This window comes from Babylonia areolata, chromosome 21 (assembly GCF_041734735.1).
Source record: "Babylonia areolata isolate BAREFJ2019XMU chromosome 21, ASM4173473v1, whole genome shotgun sequence".
In the NCBI taxonomy this organism is placed as follows: Eukaryota; Metazoa; Mollusca; class Gastropoda; order Neogastropoda; family Buccinidae; genus Babylonia; species Babylonia areolata.
The window spans coordinates 4,559,952-4,585,591 of record NC_134896.1 but is presented as its reverse complement, the minus strand read 5'-3'; the positions used below and the strand labels follow the sequence as shown (position 1 = coordinate 4,585,591).

General features: G+C 44.8%; 1 protein-coding gene across 1 annotated transcript; it reads left to right on the top strand.

Moving 5' to 3' along the window:
- Positions 1–438: 438 nt before the first annotated feature.
- Positions 439–25,492, top strand: LOC143296226 (nuclear exosome regulator NRDE2-like). Its single transcript, XM_076608052.1, has 12 exons — positions 439–583; positions 2,148–2,280; positions 3,083–3,180; positions 4,046–4,211; positions 5,225–5,978; positions 6,589–6,823; positions 10,581–10,835; positions 12,196–12,524; positions 14,177–15,323; positions 18,099–18,217; positions 18,927–18,998; positions 23,441–25,492. Exons 1-12 carry the CDS (start codon positions 439–441, stop codon positions 23,621–23,623), a joined length of 3,636 nt encoding a protein of 1,211 aa, XP_076464167.1. The 3' UTR covers positions 23,624–25,492.
- The last annotated feature ends 148 nt before the right edge of the window (positions 25,493–25,640 follow it).

Genomic DNA, 25,640 nt, shown 5'->3' with positions numbered 1-25,640 from the left:
AGACCAGAGTCAACAATGACTCCAAGATCTCTCTCCGATGAAGTCTCCTGCAAGTCCGTACCATTCATATAATACTTATAATGTGGATTATTTCTGCCTACGTGTAAAACTTTACATTTATTGTTATTAAATTTAATTTGCCATCTATCAGTCCAGTGTACTAAATCATCAATACTAACTTGTAATTTCAATCTACCAACATCAGAATCTACTTCCTCATAGATCTTGTGTAACTTGATAACTATCGGTTGGATTGTTCCAATTCTTTATCCTGTTCTGTATTTCAAATAGATGGAGGGGTCGAAAGAGGAGTAAGGGCAGTCTTGGGTGCACAATCAGGGATTCAAGTATTTTATTTTTGACGCAAACACTTTCTCATAGAAAGAACCGAAACAAGCTTTCAAGGGACGTTACTCACAAAAATAACAACAGTTCAAAATGGCTTCCGAAAGTGGTGCCGATCGTCGGAAAGACGTAAAGCCATTGTTCCCAGTTGTATTATCTGAACAAACAGACACCAGCAGACAGTCCTTGTTTCCTGTTATTTCTGCTACGTCCACCAATGTCACATCCGGAAATAACCGTAAGTGTAAAGTACGAACATGCACACACACGCGCTCGAATGTAAGCACACACACACACACACACACACACACACACACACACACACACACACACACACACACACACACTCTTTCTCTCTCTCTCACACACACACATACACACGCGCGCGCGCGCGCGCGCTCAATAATGCACATCAAACATTCACATCATACACTTCTACAGTGCACTGAAGCTACAAGTCTTTAACAGTTACACACACACACACACACACACACACACACACACACACACAGAGAGCTCCACCACTGTTACAGTATAGTAATAATCATACTTGTGAAATCACAAGCACACGTGCATGCACAGTAACAACACACCCATGACACAGTACACACACACACACATGCACACACACACACACACAAACACTCACACACACACACACACACACACACTCTCTCTCTCTCTCTCTCTCTCTCTCAGAGTCTGTTTATTGTCAAATGAAGACAACAAAGTTCTCATTCTTCCCCCTTACCATCACTGATTGGAACACCCTCCCAGCTGACACCTTCCTGTCTCCCTCCCGCAGTGTCTTCACATCGAAGGTACTGAGATAAAGAAAAAAAATTTTTTTTCCTGTGGTGTGGGGCCCGGGCCTGGGCCCCCCAGGCTGAACTGGGGAGGAGGTTAACCGTCTCACCCCACCCCCCCACCCCTTTTTTTTTTTGTGTGTGTGTTTTTTTTAAGGCTTTCTCTCCCATATCCCATCTCTCCATCAACAAGCGCTGTGTGGTCACCTAAAATGTCAGTACAGATCGGCAATGACTGATGGAACAAGCGCTGTGTGGTCACCTAAAATGTCAGTACAGATCGGCAATGACTGATGGAACAAGCGCTGTGTGGTCACCTAAAATGTCAGTACAGATCGGCAATGACTGATGGAACAAGCGCTGTGTGGTCACCTAAAATGTCAGTACAGATCGGCAATGACTGATGGAACAAGTGCTGTGTGGTCACCTAAAATGTCAGTACAGATCGGCAATGACTGATGGAATAAGCTCTGTGTGGTCACCTAAAATGTCAGTACAGATTGGCAATGACTGATGGAACAAGCGCTGTGTGGTCACCTAAAATGTCAGTACAGATCGGCAATGACTGATGGAACAAGCGCTGTGTGGTCACCTAAAATGTCAGTACAGATTGGCAATGACTGATGGAACAAGCGCTGTGTGGTCACCTAAAATGTCAGTACAGATTGGCAACAACTGTAGGAAGAAGAAGAGTTGGTGACCATGAGGAGTTAACTGAAATGGAGGAGGGAAATGCAACTGGTATGCACTGAAGCTGACTACCCAGTCGACAAGAGGAGATAACATTTCAGCATATCCATCAGAAGTGTTAGTTATCATGGAAAATAAGACAGGTTTGTGTTTTGAGTCCTGATTGACCTGATATTCTGCATGCAGAAAAATGTTTATCATGTACACTTTCCTTGAAGCCTAGTATGAAGTATGTATAACTGAATTTTCTGTTGTTGCTTTTTCTAGTATTTTCATTATATTTATTTTTTATTGCCTTTTGTTCAGTGGATAATGACCTCGACTGGCTTGAAAACAAGAGCTTCATTCCCACATCCTTACTTCTGGCACAAGAGGAAAGCAGTCGACCCACAGCCTCACAAGGCATCACATCTTCCAGTCCAGAGACTTCTGTCAAGAGGTGATACCACGTCATTCTTTGTTGTTCTTGTTGGTGCCAACATCACTGTGTGATGTGGTGCATCAAAATTCTGATCTATTGTGGATTTATATATTTATAAATGTTTGCTGTCTGACATGTATGTAAATAGAGTTATATTCATTTGCCAGGATCATTGGAGACATGCACAATTTATATATGATTATCAGTCGTGTCCGACTATGACCATCAGAACAGCAGAGGAGGCAACTTGGGCTAGAATTTGATTATAGTGGAGAGTGTCTTGCCCAAGTACATCCCCACTCTCTCGGCCAAGAGGGTTTTAGGACAGTCGGCGTTGGGATGGTTCCCAAAAGCCAACTAGCCCACAAGGCTGCAGCACGAAGAGCCAGTGCAATTTTGCCTCCTAGTTTCAGAGTCATAGTCCTTCACAAAAGACTAAGCTGTAAATGGTTTCCCATTGACTGGAGAAACCATTGATAATACAGCTCTCACTTTGCTGTTGACCCAAATGTAAACTTATGTCAATCTGTGATATAAGCCGAGTGTTGGGCCTAGACATGCACAATAGTCAGGTAGTATTCTGGACACACCCCATGTGTCAGTAAAGTCCATGACCCCAGCTACAGCTGTTTGGGATTTAAGAGTTCACATTTATTTTAGCCTCCCATGTATTAAGTGTATGCATGCAGAAGATAAGATATGCTGATTATTATTACTTTCCATGCCACGTGCAGAAAGTCTGAGGAGTTGCCTCTACCTCCCACCCCCTCCCTCTCCTCTCACATTGACTGTTATAAGCGGTGTCTGTTATTTTCTCCAGGGAACTTGGTAGTGCCAGACAGTCGTCATCTGATGGAGAAGAAGAGGATGCCCACCACACAGAGATCAAGCCCCTGAAACGAAGCCTGTCTGAATCAGGTTTGTGGCATGTGCTGATGCTCCTGTTTGACAGGTCTGGACAGTGACTCTCTGTTTAAGGTGTTTCCAATGCACTGGTCACTTTGTTATTGGAAAAAAAAATTGTCACTACCCCGGGGGACAAAGGGGAGGTTACCTACTTCCGGGAGGTTATCGGCCGTAGCACTTTTGTTTTCTCCGTTTAGGCGGATAGTAGTTTGCACAGGACAGGAATGTCAGACCCCTGCCGGAGTCTGCACTAGTTGGGTCACGGTAAGTATGTTAATTAAACATAATTTTAGATAGAAAATTTCCTTTAAAATTTATCAACACAATTTTAAGAAATAACTGTTGGTCGATTTTGATTTCTGAAAATTGTATCCCAGCTACTTCAGCTAACAGTGAAACAGAGTAAGATAACAAAAAGGCTGTAGGCCTTCAGCTTTAATTAGTCTTCAGATATTTGATCAGTTGCATGTCTTCATGAAATCTGCAGATGTGTCCACAAACAATAGAGGAATTATTCCTGAGAACGTTTTGCACAATTGATGACACTGTGACACAAAGCATAGGCACACCCAGTTTTACATTGCAAATCTGTAAAATTGATGCTAGCAGTTTCACTTTTGAAGGTCGTCATGGTGAATCAACACTCACGTTATGTTGTTTGAATCTAACACACATGTGACTGAACATTACCAGAACGTTGACCATGAAACGAAGAAAACATCTGTTGAGCATCACGGGGAATGAAGAACCAGGGGAGAGAGGGTAGACAGAAAAACAAAGCTCTTTGATCAGTCTTGTTTTATGATTTTCAAAAGTCTGTTTCAATGTTTGACACACAGCGCCAAAGACTTCTTGAGGTACGTGGGTTGTGTTTCAGAGTCTGATGAGGAAAGCTTGCCTGCAAATAAAATCCACAAAAGTCCAAAGCACCATGACAACAGTGGAAGCCGTGAGGGGAAGAAGCACAAGAAGAAGAAGAAGAAGAAGAAACACAAGCACAAGGAAGGCAGGAGCAGGAGCCCGGCTGAAGACAGCAAGGACAGGTAGTGTCGTCATGTCACCTGCATACCTTCTGTCATGCACATGAAAGCATAATGAGCTACATTTTTGCACACTCGCACTGTCACGCGAACCACTGCACAAGCACTAAGACATACTTGCACGCATAAACATACGCACATGAGTACAAGCGTGTATATTTGCAAGTACACACGCATCCATGAACACAAACACACACACACACACACACACACACACACACACAAAAGTTTTCAACACTGTTAAACACATGATTGATATTATAATGTAAAATGGAAATAGACTAAAAGAAAGAACACACACGCGCACCACACCCTTACACACAAGTGCGTGCACGCGCACACACACACATGTGCACTCTCTCTCTCTCTTTCTCTCTCTCTCTCTCCCCTCTCTCTCTCTCTCTCCTCTCTTTCTCTCTCTCTCTCTCTGCCTGTCACACACACACACATACACACACACACTGCACAATGTGATTTTGTTAGAATACAGCAGTCACTATTTCACGGTCTTTGGATTTGGGTTGTGTTGATACTTACCTTATATTCTAATACAGGAAAGGATATGAGGTATATTTTCGGCCAAAAGACATGCTGGTGATGAAGACAAGAAATGTACGAAGTATGCGATTATATCAGAGGCCAAATGATCAGCTTGTTCGAAGATAGAATATAGATGTTAATGCATTCTGTATTTATAGAACAGAGAGAAGGCAAGGGATGTTTACATTTGTTGATGTAAACGAATTCCAGAAAACATGCAGCGGGTGAAAATAGTATTATAATCATCATTGTTGCTGTAGCCTCGTTAAGCATGAAATTGTAGAAGTGTGTCTTTAATTTGTATTTTTAAGTTAGACGATGTGTCGTATTTGTTACAATTAACGACACATCAGTACACATCCTAAAAGCTTATTAGCTCTTTGTTTATTAGTTTATTTAATTAGATATTTGTTAGAGTTTTTAAAAAAATTGATTAAAAAAACAAAAACTTTTCCTTTCGTTCTTTTTCTTCCCAGCAAACCAGAGGACCCTTCAGAATTCTGGAGGAACCAGACGACGAAAACATTCCTGCAAGAGATTCCTGGACTGAAGCCGGAGTTTGCTTTTAGGCTGGACCGGAAAGCGGAGAAGTCGCTTTGGAACTATGAATCAGTGTACAAAGGTCACATCGCTCGCTACCGGCGACTGACAGACCAGTGCCTGGGTAACACAGACGTGCAGCTTGGCGACAGGAAGAAAGACAGAGGCGCCCCCTGCAGGTACTACTCCAAAGAGAACAGGAAGCAGGTCAGGGGCAGGGGGTGCTCCGTGCCTGTGGACAAGCATGTAGAGAACAAAACAGCGGAGTACATTCCTGTCCGGGATAAAGATGAGGGACACGAACGTTCTCCTAGTTCAGGCCAGACCAACCCCCTCGGCCTTTTGGACAACACAACAAATCTCTACGTCCAGGGAAAAGGCCCGGCCACCAAGGAGGAGATCGGAGAGGAGACGGTGGTAGATGAAACTATGGAGAGGATCGCTTTCTACAACCGACAGCTTCAGGACAATCCAGGCAATGTCAAACTGTGGACGGAGTTTGTGTCCTTTCAGGATCAGGTCTTTCGAGACGCTCGCTTCTCGGCGGAGTCAGTGGCCAAGCGGAGGATGAAGGATGTGTTCCAGCCGCCCCGTGCCTGCATTGAGAAGAAGTTGGCCATCCTGGAGAAGGCCCTCGCAGCCAACCCATCCTCCCTGGACCTCAAGCTGATGAAGCTGGAGGTTGAACAGGTCTGTGTGTGGAGGGAAGGTGGGAGGGGGGGTGTTTAAGCGTGTGTGTGTCTATGTGAGTGTGTGTCTGTGTGTGTGTGTGTGTGTCCATATGTGTGTGTGTCTGTGTTTCTGTGTGTGTGTTTGTGTGTCTGTGTGTGCACATGCCTGGTCCCACGAGTGACACTTAATGTTATCATGTGTAGATATATGTGTATATGTGTGTGTTGTGTGTGTGTGTGTGACTGTGTGTTCAAATTCATGTGCTTTGATCTGTAGCATTGATCCAGGGTACATTCGTTTAAATTGTTGCATGTGCGTTATGCATCTGTGTGAGTGTGTGTGCGCACGTGCACAGATGTGTGTGTGTGTGTGTCCGTGTGTTAGTGTGTGCAGTTACATACTTGATGTGTGCACATGTGTGTATGCGCATGGGTTCCCTGACCGTGGCCCATTTTTGCCCTTGATTGGGGTTTTTTTTTCAATTATTTGGCTTCTACTATAATTTATCATATTTACTTATTTGTTTGTTTATTTTCTCTTATTATTTTGTTTACGCTCCTAGCCTCATTGTTCTTTCATTTCAAGATACAATGAAACACAGCGACTGAAAGTGAAACCTGTCGAACAGGACGTGTCAGACCCCTCGTCCCTGGCCAAGGAGTGGGACAACCTGCTGTTTGTCCACGCCGGTGACGTGCGGCTGTGGCGGAGTTACCTGACCTTCCAGCAGGCGCGGCTGGGCAGCTTCACAGTGGGCCGCCTGGTCAAGCTGTACCACCGCTGCTTCCGCACCCTGGGCCCCATCCTGGAGGGCAGGGTCAAGGTCATGACCACGACTGAGACCCTGGAGGAGGATGTGATGGGTGAGTGGACTGTTGTTTGTTTGTCAGTCAGTGTGTGCTGTGTGTAGGTTTGGGTGGGCTTGTGTGGCATGGTGTGTTTGTTCATATATATATGTATCTAAACACACGCGCACGCACACACGCACGCATGCACGCACGCATGCACACGCGCACACACACACACACACAAACACAAACACACTCACACATTCACACACACACTTACATACACATGCACGCACCCATTGCATTGAGACTTTTTCTGGCCATGAATAAGGACATCACTAAGGTATGATTGGCGCATGGGTCACAGGATGTCAGGTCACTGCCAATGCCGAAATATCTGAGGAGTGTAGTCCACAGGGGATAAAACTTCTGTCACACCAGGCATGAATTTGGCTCTCTTCCTCGGACAGAATTCACATGGCCCCAAACTGCTGTCACACCAGCCATGAATTTGGCTCTCTTCCTCAGACAGAATTCATGGCCCCAAACTGCTGTCACACCAGCCATGAATTTGGCTCTCTTCCTCAGACAGAATTCACATGGCCCCAAACTGCTGCCATATCAGCCATGACTTAGGCTCTCTGCCTCGGACAGAATTCATGGCCCCAAACTGCTGCCATATCAGCCATGAATTTGGCTCTCTTCCTCGGACAGAATTCACATGGCCCCAAACTGCTGTCACACCAGGCATGAATTTGGCTCTCTTCCTCAGACAGAATTCACATGGCCCCAAACTGCTGCCATATCAGCCATGAATTTGGCTCTCTTCCTCAGACAGAATTCATGGCCCCAAACTGCTGTCACACCAGGCATGAATTTGGCTCTCTTCCTCAGACAGAATTCACATGGCCCCAAACTGCTGCCATATCAGCCATGAATTTGGCTCTCTTCCTCGGACAGAATTCACATGGCCCCAAACTGCTGTCACACCAGCCATGAATTTGGCTCTCTTCCTCAGACAGAATTCATGGCCCCAAACTGCTGCCATATCAGCCATGACTTAGGCTCTTTTCCTCAGACAGAATTCATGGCCCCAAACTGCTGCCATATCAGCCATGACTTAGGCTCTTTTCCTCAGACAGATTTCATGGCCCCAAACTGCTGTCACACCAGGAATGAATTTGGCTCTTTTCCTCAGACAGATTTCATGGCCCCAAACTGCTGTCATACCAGCCATGAATTTGGCTCTCTTCCTCAGACAGAATTCACATGGCCCCAAACTGCTGTCATACCAGCCATGAATTTGGCTCTCTTCCTCAGACAGAATTCATGGCCCCAAACCGCTGTCTGTGGACAATTTCTATTTTCCTTTTTTTTTTTCTTTTTTTCTTTTTTTTTCTTTTCTTTGCAAAGTTATTTGGAAATAAGGTAAGTGTTGTTTACATATTACCTGCACTTGTATTCATCCACTACTGTGTTTAGCAAACTATATATATATATATATATATGATTATATGTAAGGTGCACAGTTGTATGGTTATCAATCAGTGGTCATATAGTTAATTGATTCTTATATAGTTGAATGTCTACATTGTGTCAACACTAAGATTTAAAGAAAGAAAAGAAAAAAAAAGTTTAAACAGAGAGAGCAACAATGTCAGCTAAGTGGACCACTTCCAGTTTTTATGAAATGCTCCAGAAAAAGACATTGAATGAGGAAAAATTGGAAACGTTACCTCCCTTGGTCCAGTCAGCCAGCTCAAAAAACAGTGCAGTACATTATTGGATCCTAATTGACAGTTCTGAAATTGGTTGTCTACGGTGGGCACAGTAACCCAAGTTAAGGGCTTTCTACTTTCACTCAGATGGTCATGAGTTTGATCTATGCACCGGCCACATGGTGGGCTGAGGATGGAAATTGTCTTTTTGCAGTCTGCAGTGTCATAATCCCCATCATATGTACACACATGCAGAAGTTTTTGCATGTGTGTTTGGTAGTTGTTGGTGATGGTGGTGGTGTTGTGTTTGTGTCTGTGTGCATGTTTGATAGTTATTGTTGCATGGTGTTGTTGTTGGTGCCTGTGTGTGTGTTTGTTGGTTGTTGATGGTGGTGGTGGTGGTGTTTGTGTCTGTGTGTGTTTGGTAGTTGTTGTTGTTGTTGGTGGTGTTGTTTGTGTCTGTGTGTGTTTGGTAGTTGTTGGTGGTGGTGGTGTTGTTTGTGTCTGTGTGTGTTTGGTAGTTGTTGTTGTTGGTGGTGGTGGTGTTTGTGTCTGTGTGTGTTTGGTAGTTGTTGTTGTTGGTGGTGGTGGTGTTTGTGTCTGTGTGTGTTTGGTAGTTGTTGTTGTTGGTGGTGGTGGTGTTTGTGTCTGTGTGTGTTTGGTAGTTGTTGTTGTTGGTGGTGGTGTTGTTTGTGTCTGTGTGTGTTTGGTAGTTGTTGTTGTTGGTGGTGGTGGTGTTTGTGTCTGTGTGTGTTTGGTAGTTGTTGTTGGTGGTGTTCTTTGTGTCTGTGTGTGTTTGGTAGTTGTTGCTGGTGGTGGTGTTTGTGTCTGTGTGTGTTTGGTAGTTGTTGCTGGTGGTGGTGTTCTTTGTGTCTGTGTGTGTTTGGTAGTTGTTGCTGGTGGTGGTGTTTGTGTCTGTGTGTGTTTGGTAGTTGTTGCTGGTGGTGGTGGTGTTTGTGTCTGTGTGTGTTTGTTGGTTGTTGATGGTGGTGGTGGTGTTGTTTGTGTCTGTGTGTTTGGTAGTTGTTGCTGGTGGTGGTGTTGTTTGTGTCTGTGTGTGTTTGGTAGTTGTTGTTGTTGGTGGTGTTGTTTGTGTCTGTGTGTGTTTGGTAGTTGTTGTTGCCGGTGGTGGTGTTGTTTGTGTCTGTGTGTGTTTGGTAGTTGTTGTTGGTGGTGTTGTTTGTGTCTGTGTGTGTTTGGTAGTTGTTGTTGGTGGTGGTGTTGTTTGTGTCTGTGTGTGTTTGGTAGTTGTTGTTGTTGGTGGTGGTGTTGTTTGTGTCTGTGTGTGTTTGGTAGTTGTTGCTGGTGGTGGTGGTGTTGTTTGTGTCTGTGTGTGTTTGGTAGTTGTTGTTGTTGTTGGTGTTGTTTGTGTCTGTGTGTGTTTGGTAGTTGTTGTTGTTGGTGGTGGTGTTGTTTGTGTCTGTGTGTGTTTGGTAGTTGTTGTTGTTGTTGGTGGTGTTGTTTGTGTCTGTGTGTGTTTGGTAGTTGTTGTTGGTGGTGTTGTTTGTGTCTGTGTGTGTTTGGTAGTTGTTGTTGTTGGTGGTGGTGTTTGTGTCTGTGTGTGTTTGGTAGTTGTTGTTGTTGGTGGTGGTGTTGTTTGTGTCTCTGTGTTTGGTAGTTGTTGTTGGTGGTGGTGGTGTTGTTTGTGTCTGTGTGTGTTTGGTAGTTGTTGTTGCCGGTGGTGGTGTTGTTTGTGTCTGTGTGTGTTTGGTAGTTGTTGTTGCCGGTGGTGGTGTTGTTTGTGTCTGTGTGTGTTTGGTAGTTGTTGTTGCCGGTGGTGGTGTTGTTTGTGTCTGTGTGTGTTTGGTAGTTGTTGTTGTTGGTGGTGTTGTTTGTGTCTGTGTGTGTTTGGTAGTTGTTGTTGGTGGTGGTGTTGTTTGTGTCTGTGTGTGTTTGGTAGTTGTTGTTGCTGGTGGTGGTGGTGTTTGTGTCTGTGTGTGTTTGGTAGTTGTTGTTGTTGTTGGTGGTGGTGTTTGTGTCTGTGTGTGTTTGGTAGTTGTTGCTGGTGGTGGTGGTGTTTGTGTCTCTGTGTGTGTTTCATAGTTGTTGCTGGTGGTGGTGATGATGGTGTTGTTGTTTGCTAATTGTTTACCGTGTTGATCACTGTGCTCCAGGTGTGTTTGAGCAGTACTGCCTGTTCCTCCATCAGAGCGGCTTCACGGAGAAAGCTGTGGCATCCTACCAGGCTCTGGTGGAGTTCAACCTGTTCCGCCCCTCCTCCCTCAACCTGACGCCCACCCATGACTCTGCAGCAGTGTTTGAGAGCTTCTGGGACTCTGGGGTGGCCAGGTTTGGGGAGCGTGGCGCCAAGGGGTGGGCTTCCTGGGTGGATGCCGCCAAATCGTCAACTGTTGATTCTGTTGGTTCTGGTACGTTGTTAGTGATGTGTGAGATTTGAGTGTGTGTGTGTGTGTGTGTGTGTGTCTGTGTCTGTGTATGTGTCTGTGTGTATCCTTGTGTGTGCGTCTGTGTGTGTGTGTGTGTGTGTGTATCCCTGTGTGTGTGTGAGTGTGTGTGTATGTTGGTGTGCACAGGCTGGACAGCATCTATAATGGAGTCTCAGTTTCAGTTTCTCAAGGAAGCGTCACTGTGTTCAGGTGAATCCATATACACTGCACCGCATGTGCTAGGAAGGTTACTGACCATCAGCATAACTCAACACATTAATCAGTCAGGCCTTGATTGCAGGCATATACATTTCATACATAACGCTACATGCTTGCACTCAGTTATGTCATTTTAAATGTAACAGTTTTAAATGCAGCATGTTCTTTCTTACTCTTTACTTACTGGATAATAATAATATTGGTAGCAGAAATAAGAATGATAATAATGATAATGATGATGATGATATAATACTAATGATAATGATGATTATAGTGAAGAACACTTATTCAGTCTTCACTTATTTGCTTTTTACTTACTAAAGAATGATAATCATAATGATAATCAACACTTATTTAGTCTTCACTTACTTGCTTTTAATACTCTTCTTCTTCTTCTTCTTCTGCGTTCGTGGGCTTCAACTCTCACGTTCACTCGTATATATGCGAGTGGGCTTTTTACGTGTATGACCGTTTTTACCCTGCCATGTAGGCAGCCATACTCCGCTTTCGGGGATGTGCATGCTGGGTATGTTCTTGTTTCCATAACCCACCGAACGCTGACATGGATTACAGGATCTTTAACACGCGTATTTGATCTTATGCTTGCGTATACACATGAAGGGGGTTCAGGCACTGGCAGGTCTGCACATATGTTGACCTGGGAGATCGTAAAAATCTCCACCCTTTACCCACCAGGCGCCGTCACCGTGATTCAAACCCGGGACCCTCAGATTGAAAGTCCAACGCTTTAACCATTTGGCTATGGCGCCCGTCATTACTTCTGTTCATGAGTTGCCTGTTTTGTTCTGTGTTGGCTAGCTTATCCTGTTTCTTACTGATCAGGAGGGTTTTTTTATGTTTATTTTAGTCAGGCACAATTGTTCTTCATCTTGATTTCAGCAGAAGATGGCGTGCATGTTTCATTGTGTCAAATGTTGATCCGTTGTTTTTTTTTTAACCTGCTCACTACCAAAGTTATAGCAGAAGTTTCATGATTGGTTGAAACATGTACACACAGACAGCAGAGCTACAACAAGCTATAACAGCTTATGTCATGCTTAGGAATGTGATTATTTTTGTTGGCTTTGTTTGACGGCTGGTGAACGGTTCACGGTTTCAACAGCATCAACAGAGGAAGAGCAGGAGACGATCCTTAAGCAGGACCTCCCGGCATGGCAGACATGGCTGAAAATCGAACGCCTGCGTCAGAGCGTTCACTGGTTGCCGTGGCGACCTGACAGTGGGAAGGGGGAGACGGAGGAGGACTGCGAGGACCTTGACCGGCTGGTGTTGTACGAGGACGTGGCGCCGGTGCTCCTACGTCTGCAGCAGTCGGCGTCTTTCTGCCGACTGGTCCTGTCCTTCCTGGATCTGCTGGGACTGGCGCAGCAGCAGGGAGGGAGGGAGGGGGGGCTGCACTTTGATCAGCTCAAGTTGTCTGCCCTCTGTCAGGTGTGTGGTGATGGGTGGGTGGGCACATGATGCTTGATGGTCGCAGCTTGTGATGGTTTTTGGAATTGATATCTTGTTTGTGTGTGTATGTGGGCGGGTGGGGTGTGTGGAGGAGGGTGTGTGTGGGGGGTTGTGTGTGTGTGTGTGTGCGTGTGTTGGGTAAGTATATGTGTTTGTGTGTGGGTGTGTGTGAGCATATGTGTGTGGGGGAGGGAGGTGAGCATGTATGTGTGAGGGGGGGTGTAGTGGTCTTCAATTCAACATCTTTCCACTTAAAATGATATTAGTGTGTGTGTGTGCGTGTGTGTGAGAGAGCTTAAATGTGTATGTATGTATGTGTGTGTTTGTGAGTGTTTATCTATGAGCACTATGTGTATGTTTGTGTGAGCATATGTGTGTGTGTGTATGTACACAGACAGGTATGTTGTAATGTGATTGTTATTCCCCCAAATTGATAACTTTAACCCTTTCACTGCCAGGAAAATAAGATTTAAGTGAAATCTATTTGCCAGGGTTTTTTCACAAAAAACGGGTATAAATTTTCAAAAAATTCTGTGCTCTTTGTTATTGGAGAAAGACCCATAAAAGTATATATTTTCTGAAAGGGAAATGAATAAAGAATACAAAGCACATGATGTTTTCCCATTTTATGCATTTTAAGTGACATGCTGTTGTTTTGAAATCAGTGTTTTGTTTTTTGTCACATTTTCAACTTGTTCATTACAAACATTAGTCTGGTAATTTGCACAAAAATATCATTTTCTGGACAAATGGATATCTGCACACACAAAATCATACTAGAACAACCACAATATAAAAAAAATGAAAAAGAAATAGATGCATTGTGACTTCTGCAAGTGATAATATGGATGTGAGGCCACGCCCCCTCAGTCTCCACCCCCCCTCCTCTTCACCCCTCTCACACCGTCACTTCATCCAGTTATCATCAGACCGCGTTGGCTGAGTGCCAAGAAAATAGCTCATACGGTGTCCTGCTAAAATGTCCTGCTAAAAATTCGGTAACCTGTCATCTGCTAGACTTGAACAGCCGGCATCACTCACTGATAGTTGTATCTTGGCCACTCTCTTGATTGCTCCCTTTATTTTCTATCAAATCGTCCTATAAATGTTCACCACTGTCTTCTCCTTCAAATTTATACTCCAATTCTTTCTGAGCATCAGCTAAAGAAAGTAATCTTGGTTGATTTAGTTCGCCACGAGCGCATGTCTTGAGCACGGAGTCAGTCCGACATTTTGTTGAGCGAGCGAGGAGAGGAGCCAGGCAAAGACTGCGGCCAGTAACCCAACCAAAACGTTCAAATAAAGGACTGCCTTATGACGCAGATGGTGTTTCTAGCTATGAATAGAATCCAGAAAGATTCCCCAAGCTAAAGCTACCAGCATTTTTGTCAACGAACTGAATGCAAAGCAGGGAAAAGTCAGAATATTTCGATGACGAGTTATCTCGTCATTGTGGCAGCGAAGCATACATGCTTGCCATGACGAGTTATCTCGTCATGCAGGCAGCCTAGGGGTTAATAAGTCATGTAGGAGACATTCTTACGACAGACCCTTGTTCACGTTCTGAACTTGTGCACTTTAAAACACGACCTTTTTGACCTGATGACCCTGTGATCCCTACACCATTACAGGTACCTTCCGCCTCAAGTGTTGGAGTCAACATTCAGACAGAATCCTCATGGCAACCCCACGGGGAAATAGTCAGCTTTGTGGAGGAAGTTCTTCGGCAGTCTGCGGCTTACTTCACCAGCTATCAGCGAACCGTCCTCAACTGTCAGCTGCTGCGGCTTCAGACAGAGAAACATGGCTGCCGTGACGCCTCACTGCTGTCAGAAAAAGCAGCGAAAGACGTAAGAAAGTTCGGCAAGAGTTTGCTGAAGGAAGTGCAGAATCGGAACGACCTGTTACTGTGGGATGCCTATATCCGCAACGAGTGGGCGTTTGGCAAGGTCAAGGACGCCATGTCCATGCTGCAGACAGCTCTGGCGATGTTCACGGCCAGTGCCGACAGTGATGACCATGCCGGAATGGCGGGCCTGTGCTCCTTGTACCGGACCTTGGCAGAGATCTACCTCAGCTTCACACCGCTGGAGCTGGTCTCTTTGACCAGCAGGAAACCCTCACCATCTCCCGAGTGCAAGAACAAGGCAGTGAGCGGCTTCTCCTGCCTCATGGACAGAACCCGGTTCTCTGCGTCCAAGGGGGAAGCAGTTCCAGCCGCCCAGGTTCTGAGGACTCGTAGAAAGTTCCAGAGCACGATGACTGACTTGCTCAGTGACTCTGCCAGCCTGTCGTCCAAGGCTTCAGCAGCACGTCACGCGGTGCTGGTGGTGAACTGTTTTGCTCTCTTTGAGCTCTGTGCCGCTGGCTTCACGGAGTCCGTACAGGTTTTCGACACGGCACTTCAGCTTTGCACTGCTGCTGTGAAGAAACACTCTTCGTCCCAAGTGAAACATGTCTACACGGATGTGGAAAAGGATCTGTATCACACCCTTCTCTCCATGTTACAGAACTACATGGCCCTGAACGCAGTTTCCATGGGCATGTTTCGATCTCACCTGGCAACCGCTCTGTCTCGTTTCCCGGACGACGCATGGTTTCTGTGCCAGTTTGTGGGCATGGAGATGAAGACGTTTCTGGCGGGGAGGCTGCGGCGCTACTTTGAGGCTGCGAGCCAGGACCCCGCCTCTGTGTTCCCCGTGCTGTTTGGGGTGCTGGCCGAGTTGGGCAGACACTGCAAACTGGTGGAGGCTTCTGCAAGTCACGCACAGGGCCAAGGTGTGTGTGTGTTGAGAATTGTGCGTGGTTGTGTGTGTGTTTTGTGATGTGAATTATGTGTGGTTGTATGTGTGTGCGTGTCATTGTGTGTGCATGTGATGTGATTTGTATGTGGTTGTGTGTGTGTGTGTGTTGTGAATTATGTGTGAATGTATGTACGTGTGTGTGTGATGTGAATTGTGTGTGGTTGAATGCATGTGTGTGTGTGTGTGATGTCATTTTTGTGTTGTTGTGTGTATGTGTGTGTGTGCGTTGTGAATTATGTGTGGATGTATGTATGTATGTGTGTGTGATGTGAATTGTGTGTGGTTGAATATGTGTGTGTGTGTGTGTGTGGTTGAATGTGTGTGTGTGTGATGTGAATTGTGTGTGGTTGTATGTATGTATATGTGTGTGTGTGTTGTTAATTATGTGTGGTTGTATGTATGTGTGTGAGTGTGATGTGAATTGTGTGTGGTTGAATATGTGTGTGTGTGTGTGTGTGTGTGGTTGTATGTATGTGTGTGAGTGTGTGTGTGTGTGTGCATTGTGAATTGTGTGTGGTTGTATGTGTGTGTGAATTATGTGATTTCTGAGTGGTTGTATGTATGTGTGTGTGTGTGTGTGTGTGTGTGTGTGTATGTGTGTGGTTGTATTCAGAGATGCCAACTGTTACAATTTCACCATATTTTGTTACACTCGATCACAGTTTGTTCCGACGTTACACCAATGACAAAATTGTTCCGACATAGCATGGTCACATGCTTTCCTGTCGTAACATTGCCCAGACGCTCTAGACCTAGTGATCACGAGGCCAGGGCAGTCACTACTCACCTTGGTCTCAAGTGATGATGCTCAGCTAATCGTGTGGTGTTTACATTGAAACAGCATTTAATTACACATACTTACCGTGACCCAACTAGTGCAGACTCCGGCAGGGGTCTGACATTCCTGTCCTGTGCAAACTACTATCCGCCTATGTGGAGAAAACGAAAGTACTATGGCCGATAACCTCCTGGAAGTAGGTAACCTCCCTTTTGTCCCCCTGGCGAGCGCCCTCTTTTTCCGGCAGCCATCATGACTCCTGTTCCTGTGCTCATCATACGGCTAAGTTTTTTTTGTATTTTCTGTCTGTCTGTCGACTCTCTGGCGTTCTTGTTTGTTGTCAAATTATGTCTCCAACCAGGTCACATAATTATGTAACTCGACTGGGCGATCGCGCTAAAATTAAGGCGCGATTGCAATCGATTCGCTGACACTCTGACAACAGCATTGAGTGGACCAATCAGCTTCATCATTTGCCCGAACAAGAGGGAACGTGGTTGAATCAAGTTGCGTCTTGGTCAAACAGCGTCTGTGCCCGGTGGATTAAGCTACAGAGCGTTTGGATGCCTTGTAGATAAAATGTACGTTTGCTGATGTGGCTTGGACTCGGAGTGTTCCTACCAAATTTCCTGATAGTTCCTACAAACACTTGACACAGGTTGGCATCTCAGTTGTATACGTGTATGTGTGTGCTGTGAATTGTGTGTGGTTGTATGTGTGTGTGTATGTGTGTGTGTTGTGAATTTTGTGTGGTTGTATATAATTGGTTTTATATAATTATGTGTGTGTGTGTGTGTGTGTTGTATGTATGTTTGTGTGCGTGTTGTGAATTGCTTGTGGTAGTATGTGTGTGTGTGTATGTGTGTAGTGAATTGTGTGTGGTTGTATATCACTATATGTGTGTGTGTGTTGTGAAGTGTGTGTGTGTGTGCGTGTTGTGAATTGCTTGTGGTAGTATGTGTGTGTGTATGTGTGTAGTGAATTGTGTGTGGTTGTATATCACTGTATGTGTGTGTGTGTTGTGAAGTGTGTGTGTTGTGCATTGTGTGTGGTTGTATGTATATATATATATATATATATATGCGTGTGTGAACTGTGTGTGGACGTATGCATGTGTGTGTCATGAATTATGTGTGGTTGTATATATGTGTGTTTGTGTGTGTGTGGTTGATATGTGTGTGTGTGTGTGTGTGTGTTGTGGATTATATGTGGATGTATATGCTTGTGTGTGTGTTGTATACATGTGTGTGTAGTGAATTGTGTATGAATGTATACATGTGTGTGTTTTGTGCATTGTGTTTGGTTGTATGTGTGCATGTGTGTGTGAACTGTGTGTGGGTGTATGCTTGTATGTGTTTTGAATTATGTGTGAATGTAAGCGTGTGTGTGTTGTGTATTATGTGTGAATGTATGCATGTGTGCGTGTTGTGAATAATGTGTGAATGTATGCATGTGTGTGTGTTGTGAATAATGTGTGAATGTATGCATACATGTGTGTGTGTGTGTGTGTGTGTGTGTTGTGAATAATGTGTGAATGTATGCATGTGTGTGTGTATGTGTTGTGAATAATGTGTGAAATGTATGCATGTGTGTGTGTGTGTGTGTGTGTTGTGAATTATGTGTGGTTGTATATGTGTGTGTGTTGTGAATAATGTGTGAATGTATGCATGTGTGTGTGTGTGTGTTGTGAATTATGTGTGGTTGTATATGTTTGTGTGTGTTGTGAATAATGTGTGAATGTATGGATGTGTGTGTGTGTGTGTGTGTGTGTGTGTTGTGAATTCTGTGTGGTTGTATATGCGTGTGTGTGTGTGTGTGTGTTGTGAATTATGTGTGGTTGTATATGCGTGTGTGTGTGTGTTGTGAATTCTGTGTGGTTGCATATGCGTGTGTGTGTGTGTGTGTGTGTTGTCAATATATTATGTGTGTGTATATATATATGCGTGTGTGTGTGTGTGTGTGTGTGTGCAGGGTGCGTGGTGAGTGAGGGGGGCATGGTGCACCGGGTGAGAGCGGCCTGTGAGCGGGGCGTACAGTGCAAGGCGGCCCAGCACTGCCCCCTGCTGTGGAGGATGTACCTGGCCTTTGAGGTGACTGCCTACCTGGCTTATTTGTGTGTGTCTGTCTGTGTGTGTGGGGGGGTTTGGGGGTATATGTGTCTGTGTGTGTGTGTGTCTGTGTGTTTGTATTTGTGTCTGTATGTGTATTTGTGTCTTTCTGTGTGTTTGTCTGTGTTTGTGTGTGTGTGTGTGTGTGTATTTATGTCTGTGTGTTTGTATGTATGCGTTTGCAAGCTTGTCGGAGTGTGCATGCGAGTCTGGGTGCACACAAATGTACTGATTGTGGCCCATTGTAATTTTTTATCATATTTCAGTCACTTACCTTATATGTGTCATTCATTTTTGTTGTGTTTTAAAGCATTTATCTATTTTCTGTTCTGTGTGAATATTTTATTTCAGTCATGCATATTTGTAGTCTAAACGACTGGCCACAGACCAAAGTCACTGAGTCCGTGGATGATCTGCAGACAGAGGCAGAGGTTTGTTTCTTGTGAATTCTCCTTAATGATAAAAGATAATTGTACGGTCTTTGTTGTTGTTTAACTGTCAATGGTGGTGGGAATGTGTGTGTTATTTCTTGTTCATCTTTTACTATTTGATAATTATTTCTTGTTCATCTTTTACTATTTGTTAATTATTTCTTGTTCATCTTTTACTATTTGATAATAAAACTAACTTGTACGGTCTTTGTTGATGCTGTTGTTGTTTACTAATCATTGTGGTGGAAATATTTGTTCAGGCACAGTATGGGAGCATGGACCGAGCCAAAGGAATTTTTTACAGAGCCCTGCAGTCGTGTCCATGGGCAAAAGTAAGTCTGGGGTTTGTATTTGTATTTCTTTTTATCACAACAGATTTCTCTGTGTGAAATTCGGGATGCTGTCCCCAGGGAGAACGCGTCGCCATACTACAGCGCCACCCTTTTTTTTTTTTTTTTTTTTTGTATTTTTTACTGTGTGCAGTTTTATTTGTTTTTCCTATCAAAGTGGATTTTTCTACAGAATTTTGCCAGGAACAACCCTTTTGTTGCCGTGGGTTCTTTTACATGCGCTAAGTGCATGCTGCACACGGGACCTCGGTTTATCGTCTCATCCGAATGACTAGCGTCCAGACCACCACTCAAGGTCTAGTGGAGAGGGAGAAAATTTCGGGGGCTGTGCCGTGATTCGAACCAGATTCTCTCGCTTCCTAGGCGGACGCATTACCTCTAGGCCATCATTTATTTACTGTGTTGTCAGGGTCCGTACAAGTCACGAAATTAGAAAATGTAATTTTCCTCAACACTGGAAGATCATGGAATTTTAGTTGAAGTCATGGAAAAGCCATGGAATTAAAGATAAAGCTTTCAAATTACGCAAATGCTTGCACTGACTGAATAATGAAGAAATATTTTTTTCTTTGATGATTTGGATCATCACCAACTGGGTAGTGTCAGTATATGTGCAGTTATAAGGTTCATCCAAGATTCTTTGAGGACAATACCAATTGTCGGCATTTGTGGTGTTGAAAACCAAAACTTAAGTTATTTTCCGCTTTATCATTGCATCCTTCTGACTGCTCCGCTGTGGACATTCAAAGGGAAGTAGTGGTTGTGAGTTTTATCTTCCCACGTGGCCATTTTGATAATAGAGGAAATGTATTTTGTGAGGAAAATGGTTGATTTGTAGCCATGGAAATTTCGGAAAAGGTTATGGAAAAGTTTAGGAAAACCTCTGTGGACCCTGTGTTGTTAACCCCTTTGGTGCTGAGCCTTGGTGAAATGAGGTGACTTTGACGGGCGCAATAGCCGAGTGGTTAAAGCGTTGGACTGTCAATCTGAGGGTCCCGGGTTCGAATCACGGTGACGGCGCCTGGTGGGTAAAGGGTGGAGATTTTTACGATCTCCCAGGTCAACATATGTGCAGACCTGCTAGTGCCTGAACCCCTTCGTGTGTATATGCAAGCAGAAGATCAAATATGCACGTTAAAGATCCTGTAATCCATGTCAGCGTTCGGTGGGTTATGGAAGCAAGAACATACCCAGCATGCACACCCCCAAAAACGGAGTATGGCTGCCTACATGGCGGGGTAAAAACGGTCATTCATGTAAAAGCCTACTCGTGTGCATACGAGTGAACGCAGAAGAAGAAGAGGTGACTTTGAAGCGCAGTTTTTAGTTGTGCTAGTGATGTAACTGATGTTGCCAACCAAAAGTAATGCAGTGCCAAGAGAGATAAATTGAAATAAAGAAAGATGACGAATACACCTGACCTGTAAGCTCAGTATAAGTCAGTGAGGTGACAGCCCTTCACATACTGGTCAGCAGCAGTCAGGGGATTAAAGGTTGTTGCAGTTTTATTGAGTAAAAATTCATGTAGAAAGTGATACCTCTTTTTGTTGTTGTTGTTGTCTTGATACTTTAATTAGAAAGAGAACAGTACGTCACAGCTGATGTGTTTTTTGTTACAAGTCTTTCTTGTCCGTAGTATTTTGACGGGAGCAATAGCCAAGTGGTTAAAGCGTTGGACTTTCAATCTGAGGGTCCCGGGTTCGAATCACGGTGACGGCGCCTGGTGGGTAAAGGGTGGAGATTTTTCCGATCTCCCAGGTCAACATATGTGCAGACCTGCTAGTGCCTGAACCCCCTTCGTGTGTATATGCAAGCAGAAGATCAAATACGCACGTTAAAGATCCTGTAATCCATGTCAGCGTTCGGTGGGTTATGGAAACAAGAACATTCCCAGCATGCACACCCCCGAAAGCGGAGTATGGCTGCCTATATGGCGGGGTAAAAACGGTCATACACGTAAAAGCCCACTCGTGTGCATACGAGTGAACATGGGAGTTGCAGCCCACGAACGCAGAAGAAGAAGAAGTCCGTAGTATTTGTCTAGATGACAACTGATTTGTTGTTGTTGTTGTTGTTGTTTTACCGTGGCAGCATCATTGAGGCGCCTTGGCACAATCAGTTACGTGTTGGACTTCTGGTTCAGTGTTCACCAGTGTTCAGGGTTCCAGTCCCCGTTTTGGCACGTCGTTGTGTCCTTGGGAAAGGAACTTCATTCCAGTTGTCCTCACGTCAACCAGATGGGGGATTGTCGTCACGTCAACCAGATGTCACTGGGTAGCTGACTCATGGGGATTGTCGTCACGTCAACCAGATGTAACTGGGTAGCTGACTCAGACTGGGGATTGTCGTCACGTCAACCAGATGTCACTGGGTAGCTGACTCATGGGGATTGTCGTCACGTCAACCAGATGTCACTGGGTAGCTGACTCATGGGGATTGTTGTCATGTCAACCAGATGTAACTGGGTAGCTGACTCATTGGGATTGTCGTCACGTCAACCAGATGTAACTGGGTACCTGACTCATGGGGATTGTCGTCACGTCAACCAGATGTAACTGGGTAGCTGACTCAAACTGGGGATTGTCATCACATCAACCAGATGTAACTGGGTAGCTGACTCATGGGGATTGTCGTCATGTCAACCAGATGTAACTGGGTAGCTGACTCATGGGGATTGTCGTCATGTCAACCAGATGTAACTGGGTAGCTGACTCAATTCATCACGTCAACCAGATGTAACTGGGTAGCTGACTCATGGGGATTGTCGTCACGTCAACCAGATGTAACTGGGTAGCTGACTCATGGGGATTGTCGTCACGTCAACCAGATGTAACTGGGTAGCTGACTGATGGGGATTGTCGTCACGTCAACCAGATGTAACTGGGTAGCTGACTCATGGGGATTGTCATCACGTCAACCAGATGTAACTGGGTAGCTGACTCATGGGGATTGTCGTCACGTCAACCAGATGTCACTGGGTAGCTGACTCATGGAGATTGTCGTCACGTCAACCAGATGTAACTGGGTAGCTGACTCATGGAGATTGTCGTCACGTCAACCAGATGTAACTGGGTAGCTGACTCATGGAGATTGTTGTCACGTCAGCCAGATGTAACTGGGTAGCTGACTCATGGAGATTGTCGTCACGTCAACCAGATGTAACTGGGTAGCTGACTCATGGAGATTGTCGTCACGTCAACCAGATGTAACTGGGTAGCTGACTCATGGAGATTGTCGTCACGTCAACCAGATGTAACTGGGTAGCTGACTCATGGGGATTGTCGTCACGTCAACCAGATGTAACTGGGTAGCTGACTCAAACTGGGGATTGTCGTCACGTCAACCAGATGTAACTGGGTAGCTGACTCAGACTGTGGAAGGTTAAAAACGGTGAAGAAGATGATTGGGCCCCGCCTTCCCTAAACACTGCCCTCCTGGCTGTAATTGGCGATGGGGCCTTTAACCTTTAAATACAGCATCCATCCACTCATGTATGCAGAAAACCTGCGACCAAAAAAAAAAAAAAAAAAAGAAGCAAACTGTTGGTTTTCTTTCTTCTCTGTATTCATGGGCTGCAGCTCCTGCATTCACTCACATCGTCGTCTCCTTTCCACATGTGGGTGGTGTGAGGAATGTCAGAGCAAAATGCCTTTCCCAAGAACACAAACAAACAGGGCCTCGAACCCTGATCACTGGTGGACACTGGGTCAGGGGACCAGTGCCAAACCTGACTGTGGCATGGCCCCTCCGTACAGTATCCATCCATCATTTCTGATGTAAATGGGAGCCTGACTGTCGCATGGCCCATCCATCATTTCTGGTGTAAATGTGAACCTGACTGTGGCATGGCCCATCCATCATTTCTGGTGTAAATGGGAGCCTGACCTCGGTTGGGGAAGGTTAAAAAAAAAACAGTAGAAGAAGTGGATTGGGCGCGTGACGGGCGCAATAGCCGAGTGGTTAAAGCTAAAGCGTTGGACTGTCAATCTGAGGGTCCCGGGTTTGAATCACGGTGACGGTGCCTGGTGGGTAAAGGGTGGAGATTTTTACGATCTCCCAGGTCAACATATGTGCAGACCTGCTAGTGCCTGAACCCCCTTCGTGTGTATATGCAAGCAGAAGATCAAATACGCACGTTAAAGATCCTGTAATCCATGTCAGCGCTCGGTGGGTTATGGAAACAAGAACATACCCAGCATGCACACCCCCGAAAACGGAGTATGGCTGCCTACATGGCGGGGTAAAAACGGTCATACACGTAAAAGCCCACTCGTGTGCATACGAGTGAACGCAGAAGAAGAAGAAGGATTGGGCGCTGCTTCCTGTGCCAAGTCCTGGACACCGTGGATATCAATTCACTGCCCGGGATGGCCATGAAAGGCAATGGGACCTTTGACCTTTCAACCTTTCCGTTTCTGTCCCAGGTTCTGTACATGGATGGAGCGGCCCTGTTTGGTGAACAACAGCTTCAGGAGCTGGTGGACCTGATGACGGAGAAGGAGCTGCGGGTTCAAATCCCCCTGGAGGAGGTGGAGCTGCTGATGAGCTCAGAACCACTGGGCCCCGAGGATGGGGGTGAGGAGGAGGAGGCTGCAGGCAGTGTGTGAAGAGGTCCACGTGCTAACCTGGGGTTCAATTCTTTCAGCTCCATGTGGAGTGGAGGGGCCACTGTGTCCACAGGGTGCTTGGTCAGAGATATTTTAGGTTACGGCCTTAGGACTGGATGGTGTGTGTGTGTGTGTGTGTGTATATATTGTATGTGGGGGTTGTGTGTGTGTGTGTTTATTGATGCATGTGTGTCTGTATGTATTGTGTGTGTGTGTCTGTGTATTGTGTGTGTGGTGGTTGTGTGCGTATGTTTATTGATGCATGTGTGTCTGTGTGGGTTGTGTGTGTGTGTGTGTGTTGATGCATGTGTCTGTGTCCAGGGGAGCGAGTCCTGTGGTTGCTTCAAGGCCAGTGAGATGAAAGTATCCATATTTTTACTTTGAAATTTGCACACACTGATGACTTGAAAATGAATCCAGGAAAGCACAAAGAGTTTGAAACAGATCAAATTCAGAATGTTATATATATACAGCCATGATAGGGCCCCTTCGTCTAAAAACTGGGTTAGACGCCATTGTTGACGTGCACTGTTCACATGAACCAGTCACTGTGAAATAACTCGCCTGCTCGCGAGCACAGCAACACACACTGCATTTATTGGTCATAGTGGAGAGTGGAAAGGTCAGTTAAGATATTCTTAGCTTATAAAGGAAATTTTCTATCTAAAATTACGTTTAAATAACATACTTACCGTGACCAAACTAGTGCAGACTCCGGCAGGGGTCTGACATTCCTGTCCTGTGCAAACTACTATCCACCTAGGCGGAGAAAACGAAACTACAGCCGATAACCTCCCAGAAGTAGGTAACCTCCCCTTTGTCCTGCTGGCTAGCGCCCTCTTTTGACATTAGGTGCCTGTCCAAAAACTAAACACTCTTTAAGTACTTCATCTGAAATGGTTGTAAACAGTTGTGCCTTGTCCGGGGTCCTTTGTCCTGAGTGAGTCAATACATCATTTAATGAAAACCATTGAACTGAAGAGAACAAATGCAGGAAGACTTTAAACCACGCAAGCAGACATAACCAAAAGCCAGGCTGTTGAATCAAACCAAAGAAGATCAGACCAGAAATAGTGACAATAAAATCCCTACATGTGATCTTTGCATTTATCTTTTATATCCGACAAAAAAACATATTAAAAAAAATCCAGAGTTTGTATTATTGCTTTGCTGACGGTAATGTTGATCAGTCATAGAGACCCGTGACACTATTTGAAGTGATAATCAATCAGAGAGGAATGTAATGTTGTCTTTTTTCAGTTCAGTATTGGTCACAGAAATGTGTGATCCTTGTGCCAGTTGATTTTCCCATAATGGATCATATGCTTGATGACTGCTAATATTCTACTGCTTTTATATATATGTATGCATTATGTATGTATGTATATATGTGTGTATGTATATACATTGTCAGCTGGTAATGTTACTTGTATTTTGACTGTAAACATTTGAAGAAAAGGTGGAGAGAATATCCAAACTGAGGCCATCCTAGGAGTGGGTCATGAAAGGCCACAGAATTAGGGCTGTGTTGTATTAGATGTATTTAATGATGAATGAGGATGTAGCAACAATGCTCCAAAGGAACCACTGAGGTTTGGAACCGCTTGTTCTTTCATAAAACATCCTGGCATCAGCCAGGTTCTTGAGATACAGGCACCTGCAGTGTTGGTCATGAAATTTGAGCAGCACTCCCAAATTCACATCCATGAAAGGATGACCCTCAACTGTGAACATCCATGAAAGGATGACCCTCAGACCTGACATTTCTACCACATGGCAGCAACAGTGAATGAATGTCATAGATAAGATCATTTTGGTCACTATATATTTTTTTCCACACAATAAAGCAAGGCAGGATAAGCCAGAATTTGAGACAGTTGTGTTCTGTGTTTTGTGATGTGGAGGGTGCTGCTGCTATGGAGATGTGTTTTGTGATGTGGAGGAGGGTGCTGCTGCTATGGAGATGTGTTTTGTGATGTGGAGGAGGGTGCTGCTGCTATGGAGATGTGTGTTTTGT

Coding starts and splice junctions, on each gene's coding strand:
- LOC143296226 (XM_076608052.1), top strand. CDS start 439: ATGGCTTCCGAAAGTGGTGCCGATCGTCGGAAAGACGTAAAGCCATTG. Junction 5,979..6,588: donor TGAAGCTGGAGGTTGAACAG/GTCTGTGTGTGG, acceptor CCTGTCGAACAG/GACGTGTCAGACCCCTCGTC. Junction 18,218..18,926: donor GGATGTACCTGGCCTTTGAG/GTGACTGCCTAC, acceptor ATATTTGTTCAG/GCACAGTATGGGAGCATGGA.